The sequence below is a fragment of the Lactuca sativa genome, chromosome 9 (assembly GCF_002870075.4).
Source record: "Lactuca sativa cultivar Salinas chromosome 9, Lsat_Salinas_v11, whole genome shotgun sequence".
Taxonomy (NCBI): domain Eukaryota; kingdom Viridiplantae; phylum Streptophyta; class Magnoliopsida; order Asterales; family Asteraceae; genus Lactuca; species Lactuca sativa.
This window is the reverse complement of record NC_056631.2, coordinates 156,577,730-156,589,063: the sequence shown is the minus strand read 5'-3', so window position 1 is coordinate 156,589,063 and position 11,334 is coordinate 156,577,730. Positions and strand designations below refer to the sequence as shown.

At 32.2% G+C, this 11,334-nt stretch overlaps 1 protein-coding gene across 2 annotated transcripts; it reads left to right on the top strand.

Moving 5' to 3' along the window:
- Positions 1-570: 570 nt before the first annotated feature.
- On the top strand, positions 571-11,087 carry LOC111884550 (pleiotropic drug resistance protein 3). Of its 2 annotated transcripts, XM_023880866.3 has the most exons (24): positions 578-975; positions 1,091-1,214; positions 2,563-2,648; positions 3,494-3,578; positions 3,788-3,947; positions 4,062-4,138; positions 4,678-4,731; positions 4,802-4,892; positions 4,979-5,280; positions 5,379-5,660; positions 5,757-6,070; positions 6,215-6,375; positions 6,473-6,576; positions 6,659-6,812; positions 6,899-7,033; positions 7,132-7,205; positions 7,307-7,639; positions 7,726-8,016; positions 8,109-8,192; positions 8,320-8,453; positions 8,535-8,762; positions 9,590-9,761; positions 9,895-10,149; positions 10,612-11,087. In XM_023880866.3, exons 1-24 carry the CDS (start codon positions 593-595, stop codon positions 10,876-10,878), a joined length of 4,350 nt encoding a protein of 1,449 aa, XP_023736634.1. In that variant the 5' UTR covers positions 578-592; the 3' UTR covers positions 10,879-11,087. The 2 variants fall into 2 exon arrangements, with proteins under 2 accessions (XP_042754273.1, XP_023736634.1); XM_042898339.2 differs by lacking the exons at positions 9,590-9,761; positions 9,895-10,149; positions 10,612-11,087 and having other exon boundaries at positions 571-975; positions 8,320-8,379; positions 8,487-8,675.
- Positions 11,088-11,334: the final 247 nt, after the last annotated feature.

Below are 11,334 nucleotides of genomic sequence, written 5' to 3'. Positions count from 1 at the left end.
TTCTCCTTGATTATCTTCAGGAGATTGTCTATATTCACCAACCTCGTTTTCGAGATCATAAATTAGTATCATTAATGTCAACATTTTCTTAACGGCCAATTCTACCAATTTTGCCAAGTAAACATGTTTTCCTTTTTACATCTAATGTTTAGAGCAATAACTAGTTTGCATAAAAGTAAAACCTAAAAAACAATTCTTTTACATAATGTGATTCTTTTTTATTTAAACTAATTATCATTAAATTTTTAATTTAAAGTATAATAGAGCCATAACAAAAATAAATATTAATGATCACATGACAAATGATTATAAATATTAAAAAAAGTCAACTATCTTTGCTCTTTATATCTTGCTCAAGGGATCAAGGGTAGTTTAATCTTAGAATGGCAAAAACAATTGAGAATACATTTTCAAGGTATTAAAATATATTTTCACCATTAAACAACTCTTCTTTAGTTAATATTGCGTAATCCATGATGCACTACCTTCACTCCATATGAACGAAAAAGGTTCCTTTATATATTAATGCTTGTATAATATATATATACTGGTACCATTGAAATAACAAAGCTCAATAAATTAAGCCATTTAGATGGCTCAATTAGTTGGGTCCGAAGAGATAGAGTCTCTAAGAATTGAGCTTTCTGAGATTGGAAGAAGTTTAAGATCATCATTTCGTCGTCATACATCTAGTTTTCGTGCAAACTCAGAAATAAGTTGTGCAAACGATCATGAACAGACAGATGAGAATCTTCTAAAGTGGGCAGCAATTGATAGATTGCCAACATTTGAACGTTTGAGATCATCTTTGTTTGATGAAGAAGATGCAGATGGGCATGATGGTAGAGGAAAGAAGGTGGTTGATGTCACAAAGCTTCTTCCTCCTGAACGACACATGTTTATCGAGAAGCTCATCAAACACATTGAAAATGACAACTTACAGTTGTTGCAGAAACTCAGAAAACGAACAGACAAGTAAGGTTTACATTGTTTTTGATCAATACTTGATAATATATGTAAACAATATCACCTCTAAATTCTTGATGTAAATTGAGATGTTAGCTTATTACATTTCCATCTGTTTTGTTAGAGTTGGTGTTCAATTGCCCTCTGTGGAGGTGAGATATAAGAATCTTCATGTGGAAGCTGAGTGTGAAGTGGTTCATGGGAAGCCACTACCAACTCTCTGGAATTCCTTGCAAAGTATGCTTTCTGTGAGTATTCTAACTTGATAGTTGATTTGATGGGCATGTCAACGGGTTTGGTATGTTGATCTGGTCTAGTTGAGCCATATATATGTATAGTCAAACGTTTGACCCATTGATCTAATAAATATGTTATTTTTATAATAATACAACAATATTTAATGATAAATTCTATAAGAATAAGGCTGCAACTTTATAAAGACAATTTTTAATAGAAGCGGTTGGTTTTATATATGATGACAGATATTTAAAAAAAAAAAAGCTGTGAGTACTTTTTTTTATAACATTAATTTTAATATTCACCAGCATTTTATGATGATACTATTTTTAGAGGTATATTTAAGGCTGATTGGTTTGTTTTGTTGTGCCAATTTGTATGAAATGTCAATCTTTCGTAGAATGTATTTTACATGACGACAAATTTGTAGTAAAAACTAAAAAAATATTTGATTTGTTTTATGTAGATTTAAAAAAAAAATGTTACTCATTTACGAGGGTATGTATGCGTTGCTTATTAAAAAATTTTAATGCCTGAATTTTTGTGCCCTTTGTAACGTCTGAATTTTTGAAAAACTGGGTACAAAGTGCGAACGTTTCACACAAATCATATCATATGTTTTAGATTTTAGTAGTAACAAACTTTTTAAATATAACTTGTTTTATTATTAAAAAATGATGTAGAGTGTAAGTAGTTCGATCTACAACGGAAGTATTTTAAAAGATAAGTAACTTTTTACAATATAATTTATAATATATGGTTTCATGAGTCATGACTTCGGTTTCTTTAAATACGGCTATAATTTTGTAAAGAAGTTACAAGAGTTTATAGAAGATGTAAAGACTCATAAGTCATTAGGATGGGGCTATTACAATTATGAGATTTATTATCAACTAGGTGTAAAACTCATGTATTACGTGAGTTCATTTTAAAGAAAAAATATGAAATTCTAAACATTTGAGAAATTTGAATTTATAAGAAAAAAATAGAAAAATATTGAATTATTAAAATAAAATTGTTTGTTTTTCTTTTAAATTAAACAAATAATTTAGATAAATAGACAAATGAAACTAAAGGAAACTAATGAAACTTTAATTTAAAAAATTTAAAATTAAATGGAAGTGAATTAATGAAATTGGTGCATTTATTACTACATTTATTGCAATTATTACATTTAAATATTATATGGAAATTAATAAAATGAAAAAAACCCACAAAATGCCATGTGGAAAAAAAATTAATTGAAAATAATCATAAAATGACATGTAGCCAAATCAATGTGAGTGTGACATGTGGCAAAAAGTTCTTTATTTATTAGAGAGGATATGTCAAATTTAACGCTTTCTTTTTCCGTGACAGGATTTTGTCATCATACCTGGTTTAAAGTCTAAACGAGCAAAGATAACGATCTTAAACGATGTCACTGGTGTCATTAAGCCTGGAAGGTATGAATACAACTTTACATCGCTCTCCAGTCTCTCTAGATACTTAAAGATATTTTCTTATCCCAACTTGATCATTACAACTTTATAATAATATCGAATTCTATGAAAAAATCTGTCAAGAGCAGTTTAATATAAAGATATAACGACAAGCCTGTTAAGTCAACCAAAGCATTTAAAAAGTTATGAGTGAAAATCATATCACAAATAGTTGCAATATATTAATAGTAATTCAAAATATTTGTATCTTCGATAATTAAAAGGATTTCAGTACTTAATTGGAAAAGAGTGTTAGTTCACATGCAATACTTTGACAAGTTAGGTGGATATCTTTGGCAAACACTGATTAAATTTTGGTGTTTAAAACTTTGTGATAACCACATGATAGTTTTGCTTCCATGTGTCTCTGATTCTATCTTTGATTTCTTGTTTAAGTTTAGAAGTTAAATTTATATTATGTTCAAGTGAATTATGTTTCAAAGCTAGTTCTATCTTGGTTGCCAAGGTAACCATGATTGATTTGCATGCTCCAATTTGAGTAGCAATAATAGATACATTAATGTAAATTGGGTCTAATATAAATATCTTCCTTTTAGAAAACCTTATGAAAGATATTTGGTATATCATACTTTGTTGCATTAATCATCCATGGGAATTAGGAAACTAAATGCAACATAGTTGTTTAAAAGATCTAATCGATTGTGGTCAACTATATCAGAATGAATATCAAAGATGGTTTTATGTGACTTAACATATTATCTATATGAAACCTAATGTGAGGTGAAATCTTGTAGTTAGTTTAATTGAATTTTGAATAGGCATTAATACACTTGTTCAATGATTTCCAGGATGACTCTCCTTCTTGGTCCTCCAGGATGTGGGAAAACCACTTTGTTGAAGGCACTTTCAGGGAACCTAAACAAATCTCTCAAGGTTTTGAACTTCCATTTTGCATGATTTTGTTAAGCATGCATGATACATCCATAAACACAATAGTATAACTAAAATTATATCAATATATTTGAAATGAAATATGCATATTTGACAAGATGACAAAGATACTAGTTGTAGAGTATAGTTGAGAGGTATTACATATGAACTGCTTTTACTGACGATAGGTTCTACATTGATAAAATATATAGATGAGTGGTGAGATTTCTTACAATGGATACAAACTAGATGAATTTGTAGCTCAGAAAACTTCTGCTTATATAAGCCAAAATGATTTGCATATCCCTGAGATGACAGTGAGGGAAACACTTGATTTCTCAGCCCGTTGTCAGGGTACTGGAAGTCGTGCAGGTATGCTTGTTTTTCTACTTCATGCACATATTGAACAATGTTGTTCAGTTTTGTATTCTATCCTAAGGAGTGATGATTTGAGAACTAAATGAAAATCGTTTTCTTCTCATCAAGAAATTATGATGGAGGTTAATAGGAGGGAGAAGGAAGGAGGGATTATTCCAGATCCATATATAGACACTTTTATGAAGGTAACATATCTAAATCTTAATTCATTTGTTTTTTTTTGTTGGGTACAAGTAAACCATAGCTTCCATTCGATCTTTGGCTAAAGTTCTTGACACAAGGTTTTGTTGTTATATGTGGAGACTAGAGTTATACCTCCCATCACATAAGGCACTTCAAATCATTTTTCACTATTCTTGACATCTTCATCAATTCAATAACTTGGTTTATCTTCATTATTATTATAATGCTACTGTATTTTCAATATAGTGTTTTAAATAACTAAGACTTCCTCTAGATGAAAGAAAAAGAACTTGTAGTAATGGTTTTTGTCCCGAAAGAAATGATCAAAATTAATGTCATTTGAAGCAATAGAATTTTATATTATATGATCTTTCTAAAACGAACATCAAGATATTTGATGATGAACTTAGAGTCTTGAAAGGAATAAAATATTAGTCATGTGGTGTGGCCTCTCAAAATGAGAAAAGTTTCAAATTTTTACATTTTAAAAAGGAAAGCTAATGTGCATTATATCATACTCAACCATGTTTAATATCTCTAGGCAATTTCCATTGATGGACAAAAGACAACTCTTCAAACAAACTACATCTTGAAGGTAATTCTATTACTTCATATATGAATATACATAATCTATTAATTTTCTCACCATTATCATGGTATCCCAGATTCTTGGCCTTGATATATGTGCTGATACAATGTTTGGAGATGCCATGAGGAGAGGAATCTCTGGTGGTCAAAAGAAAAGGTTGACTACAGGTAACTTCTTATAAAGCCTATTAGAGTATTATCGATCCACATGTATATGTAAATAGGATCTAATTAACATTTATGGTTCTTTTCAGGGGAGATGATTGTGGGTCCCACAAAAGCTCTTTTTATGGATGAAATATCAAATGGCTTAGACAGTTCCACTACGTATCAGATAATATCTTGTCTTCAGCAGTTAGCACATATCACAGATGCTTCTGTACTGATTTCACTTCTTCAGCCATCACCAGAAGCATTTGATCTCTTTGATGACGTCATATTAATGGCAGAAGGGATGATTGTGTATCATGGACCTCGCAATAACGTTCTAGAGTATTTTGAGGGTTTTGGTTTTAAGTGCCCTGAGAGAAAAGGTGTAGCTGACTTCCTCCAAGAGGTAAGTAATCATGTCATCACCATTATCCCTTATTAAAATCTCTTACTTTTAGAAGATAGAATCATGTTTTTTCATGCAATATAAGGATCGATTCACAGGTTGTCTCAAGAAAAGATCAAGCAAAGTTCTGGTGTCGAGATGAACAACCATACAGTTATATCTCAATAGAGAACTTATCAACGAGATTTAAGGAGTGTTATTTGGCAAAAGAAGTAAATGAAGATATTTCCAAACCCTTCACTAGATTACAAAGCCATGAGAATGCAATTTCTTTCGATGTTTATTCTCTTTCAAAATGGGCTCTGTTTAGAGCTTGCATGTCTAGGGAGATTCTTCTCATGAAAAGGAATTCTTTTATATATATCTTCAAATTAGTCCAGGTATATTTAATATTTTATTTTTACTCATGTCTACCTTGATTTTCTATTACCTTATTAGATGTCTAAAGATGTGGGTAATTAACTACTCCTTTGCAGCTTGTCATAATCGCGTTCATCACAATGACTGTATTCTTCCGAACTAGATTAAAGGTTGATGTCCTTGATGCGAATTATTACCTTGGATCACTCTTTTATGCACTCATAATCCTTTTAGTGGATGGGTTCCCAGAATTGTCTATGACAGTTTCACGACTTTCAGTTTTCTATAAACAAAGAGATATGTACTTCTATCCTGCTTGGGCTTATGCAATTCCTGCATCTATTCTTAAACTTCCATTGTCAATCTTGGAAGCCATTGTTTGGACAAGTCTCACTTATTATGTCATTGGATATAGTCCTGAACCAGGGAGGTAAGCATCTTATAAACTATTTCATCATATATTAACATATTAGATATGTTAGAGAAGTATTCGATTTACAAATCTTTCTTAGAAACTTTGATATATATACTACGATGTAAATTACTAAATTTTACCTTTTCATGTGTTTTATAGGTTCTTTCGCCAGATGTTGCTCTTATTTGGGATGCACTTCACGTCAATATCCATGTTTCGATTTTTTGCATCGTTCTTTCAAACTGTGGTTGCTTCCACAACTGCAGGAAGTATATCAATACTGTTTTTGTTATCATTTGGTGGCTTCATTATACCACACAGTAAGTTTCTTGTATAATATCTTCTTCTTTTTTTTCTATTTGAATGCCTTCAATAGATTAACAAATCAAACTAAAGAATGGAACTTGTTACATGTAGCTGCAATGCCTTCTTGGTTAAAGTGGGGATTTTGGGTTTCTCCACTTTCATATGGTGAAATTGGACTTGCAGTGAATGAATTCCTTTCTCCAAGATGGAACAAGGTAAATTAGTAGAAAGGTTATTTTGATATACAAACCTTAACATTTTTATTTTGTTGTTCATCTTTTTGACTTCTCTAATCAGATAACGTCTACAAACACAACCATAGGACTACAAACACTTCAAAGTCGTGGATTAGACTTTGATGGATACTATTTTTGGATATCACTTGGTGCCTTGTTTGGTTTCGCTTTGCTATTCAACATAGGCTTCATCTTGTCTTTAAGCTACTTGAAGGGTAACTTCATTTTTTAATACTACATGTCAACTTTGAACGTAGAGTGTCATATTTTTCTTAATTAATCATGTTGTGTAATACTTTAGCCCCTGGTACGCGTGCTATAATTTCAAAGGAAAAGTTTTTTGATGTACAAAAAAGTAAAGAATCCAAACACCACAATCATCGAGATGAAACAACTAAAACTTCTAATACTCATGAGATCACAGAGCTTCATGAAGGTTAGAGTATTTTCTTTTTTCTATGTAGCATTTTGGCTTCTCTTTCTTCAATGGTATGTATATGAATGGTTAATGACATGCATCCTCTTATCTTATAGGAAAAATGGTGTTACCTTTTGAACCACTAACAATTACATTTCAAGATCTGCAATACTACGTCGAGCCTTCACCTGTAATTAGTCAAATTAAACTTTTTAAATATGTAATGTGTTGGTTATCTGTTGTTTAGATTATGCTATAGGTGATTGTTCTTTCTTGTTCATTTGATATTAGGAAATGAGAGAGCATGGCTTCACTGGAAAGCGACTTCAATTACTTCACGACATCACAGGAGCTTTTAGACCTGGTGTTCTTACAGCATTAATGGGTGTAAGTGGTGCTGGAAAAACGACACTTCTTGATGTTCTTGCTGGAAGGAAAACCAGTGGAACTGTTGAAGGAGAGATTAAGATTGGAGGTTATCCTAAAGTCCAAGAGACTTTTGCTAGGATTTCAGGTTATTGTGAGCAAACTGATATACACTCTCCCCAAATTACAGTTGAAGAATCAGTGATATTTTCTGCTTGGCTTCGTCTTCATCCAGAAATTGATTCAAAAACTAAATACGTATGATATAACTTTACACAAACATCATTTTGCCAATTACTTTTGTTAATTGGATGTAACGTAACATATCTTGATTGCGTGTATAGAAATTCATAGAAGAAATCCTGGAAACAGTTGAGCTTTATGCAATAAAAGATGCGTTGGTTGGGGTTCCTGGTGTTAGTGGTCTATCAACAGAGCAACGTAAGAGGCTGACAATTGCTGTAGAAGTTGTAGCTAATCCCTCCATTATTTTCATGGATGAACCTACCACTGGACTTGATGCTAGATCAGCTGCCATTGTCATGCGAGCTGTGAAGAATATTGTTGATACAGGAAGAACAATCGTCTGTACTATTCATCAACCCAGCATTGACATATTCGAGGCCTTTGATGAGGTAAAAAAGAGATACTTGGAATTATTTATTTGACATTAAAATTCTTTCTTTTAAAAAGTATCTCATTTGTTACCCTATCCATGTTCCTATAGCTAATCCTCTTGAAGAATGGTGGGCGTATGATATATTGTGGGCCACTGGGTCGTCATTCAAGTAGTGTCATTAAATACTTTGAGGTTAGTTGGCTTCAGAAAAAAGATGCACATTTTAGATATATATATCATGTCCCTATTGTTATTAAATATGATGTGAGGTTTGAAAATAGTAACTCGAATATAATAACATGAAATCTTTTTGAAACAGAGCATTTCTTCCGTGCCCAAGATTAAAGATAACTATAATCCAGCAACTTGGATGTTAGAGGTAACTTCAGCATCAGTGGAAGCTGAACTTGGAATTGATTTTGCTCAAATATTTTCTACTTCGGCATTGTACAAGTATGTAACACATTTAAGCTTCCCCAACTTTAGGTAAGGTACCAAAATCAACACACTTTTATGTGTTTTCTACTATGTCAGGAGCAATAGAGACCTTGTAAACACATTAGGTAAACCCCCTTCTGGTTCAAAAGAGTTGTATTTTCCAACACGCTTCCCACAGAATGGTTGGGGTCAGTTCAAGGCTTGTTTATGGAAACAACACTTGTCATACTGGAGAAGTCCATCATACAACTTGATGCGTTCTCTACATATGCTTTTTGCTTCGTTTATTTTCGGGTTACTCTTCTGGGACCAAGGGAGGAAAATGTAAGTTAAATTACTCTTGCTTTCTTTTTTCATAATTTGATGATATGTGATGATAGTGTTACAATGCATTTGGAAGTACATGTTAGAGTAAGGGCTCATAACAGAAATTAAACACATGCATAGACACATGTAGATATATTTAGTGCTTTGGTTGCATATTGAATCGAAAAGTATGCATGAAATGGAGGCACATAGTTATAGAATTTGATAGCTTACTCTATTGAAGCTCTACCTCAATTATCTAGGGTTGGTTGGTATTTGGTATTATTGGTATTTCAAGATAACCTAAAGAGGAATAATATGAAATTTTATACGAGAATAAAGGAAGCTATATGACAAAGTAATTTATAATGGTTAAAAACTCTTTTTCCTAGAACCATTCATTGAGCAATCTAGAGTTTGAAGCCAATAATATAGTCTTTGAAGCCAACCTGTTCCCTAGTAATTATTAAGTTCCAAGAAGCATAAGACATTATAGAGGAAAGTCTCAACCTCATGTCAAAGCTTAACCTAATAGAAAGAAAGATGAAACAATTATTTACATGTAATCATAGCTTGAACATTGAGACAAATAGATTTACAACACTGCAAAACCCTAGTGAGAGTGCAAATTGCTTTTTTAACATAATGGGAACAAGGGCAAGAAATGTATATGGGAAGACTAGACTTATGGTTTTATAAATCTAGAAGCCTACTCTCTTAGCACATGAACTAAATTGAATCTTTATTATAAACATGGATGGTTTCCATGTCGAAGTTCAAGTTCCTTTATATTTTTTTCAAATACACCCTAAAATTATTTGATATGATATCCATTTGTGTGACAGACATAACCAACAGAGTTTATTCAATGTCCTTGGTTCGATGTTCTCTGCTGTACTTTTCTGTGGCATAAACAACTCCTCTTCAGTTCTACCATATATTTCCATGGAGCGAACTGTTCTGTATCGTGAAAGGTTTTCTGGAATGTATGCATCATGGGCTTATGCTCTTGCACAGGTATAAATCTTTCTTTTATACATCTAATAGTATAAACATATATAGACGGTTCTTACTAAATGAATTGATTTTTGTTGTGGAGATATTTATGATTCTTTTACGTATAAGGAAATGTTTTGATTTTATCTTGTAGGTGACAATCGAGTTTCCCTATCTCTTTGCCCAATCACTTGCATTTGTATGCATCACGTATCCTATGATTGGATATTATTGGTCAGCCTATAAGATTTTCATGTACTTTTATGCCTTTTTGTGCACATTGATGTACTTCACCTATTTGGGAATGCTACTTGTAGCAATGACACCAAGCTTTCCTGTAGCTGCAATTCTACAGTCTGCATTCTACACGATATTTAACTTGTTTGGTGGATTTTTAATTCCTAGACCGGTAAGCCCCTATTAATTCTTAACTTGCCTAATATTTAAGAAGTTGATTTATGGATTGAAAAACCATTTTCTTTACATTTTGTGGTTCACTTTGGCATCTGAGTTCTCCAAGATTTACAACATTCAAATTCATATCAAAATCTTAATTTGCTAGAAAATAGGTAGCAAAGTCTAAAAACGAAAGAGTAAATTTGGGTCGTTGGTTGCTAAAATGGTGAATAGATCAACTTTATTGTAACATCGTTTGTTTGACCTCAAAAGTAAAGTGTAATTTTAGAAGAATCGGCAAAGGGATGGCACTTGGTGCATAATCTTCCTAATTTGGCAAAGACTAATGAACGCAAGTTACAATGTTATCTGGCATAAATATACACATGAAAAAGAAAACAAAAAATGTGTTTCCCAAGTTATGGGATTGCAGGATTGAAGGTTTTTGTGAAACTTTTTTTTTGTTTTCTTGCAGAAAATTCCCAATTGGTGGATCTGGCTGTATTATTTGACTCCTACCTCATGGTCGCTTAACGCAATGCTTACTTCTCAGTTTGGTGATGTGAAGAAGGAGATTCTAGTTTTTGGAGAAACTAAATCTGTGGAAGACTTCTTAAGAGATTACTTTGGTTTTCATCATGATCAGTTACCACTGGCAGGGGTTCTTCTTGCACTATATCCCATCATTCTTGCTTCTCTATTTGCATATTGTATATCAAAACTGAACTTCCAGAGAAGGTAAATTTTGTAGGAAAACATATGCATGTCCATTTAAAGTTAGTGACTATGTGAATCTAGATTGTAACAAAGTGAGTAAAGTTCACAATTCCTTAATTAAGGTGGATTTCGTCTTCTATAGTTGTTGTATAGTAAACGATCATGGATGTTCAGACCTAGAGCAGAATATATACTCGATGTCAAAATGCAATTTTAGTTTTTGTTGTTGTATTATACTCGCTCTGCTTCATTCCAAAGTTATTAATATCATATGGTTTTGATATATTTATTTGACTTTGATCATTTCAAATGTGCTTCAAATCTTTGACAAAAATCAATATCGTTAAATTAATACATCAAGCAATATCAAGAAATATGTTTTTTTAAACATCAACTTTGAATGATTTTAGTCAATGGATATGTGGTAATTACATGAGGCTTCATGCCCTGAGTCATTCATGTCACCACCCGGGTGGACTGA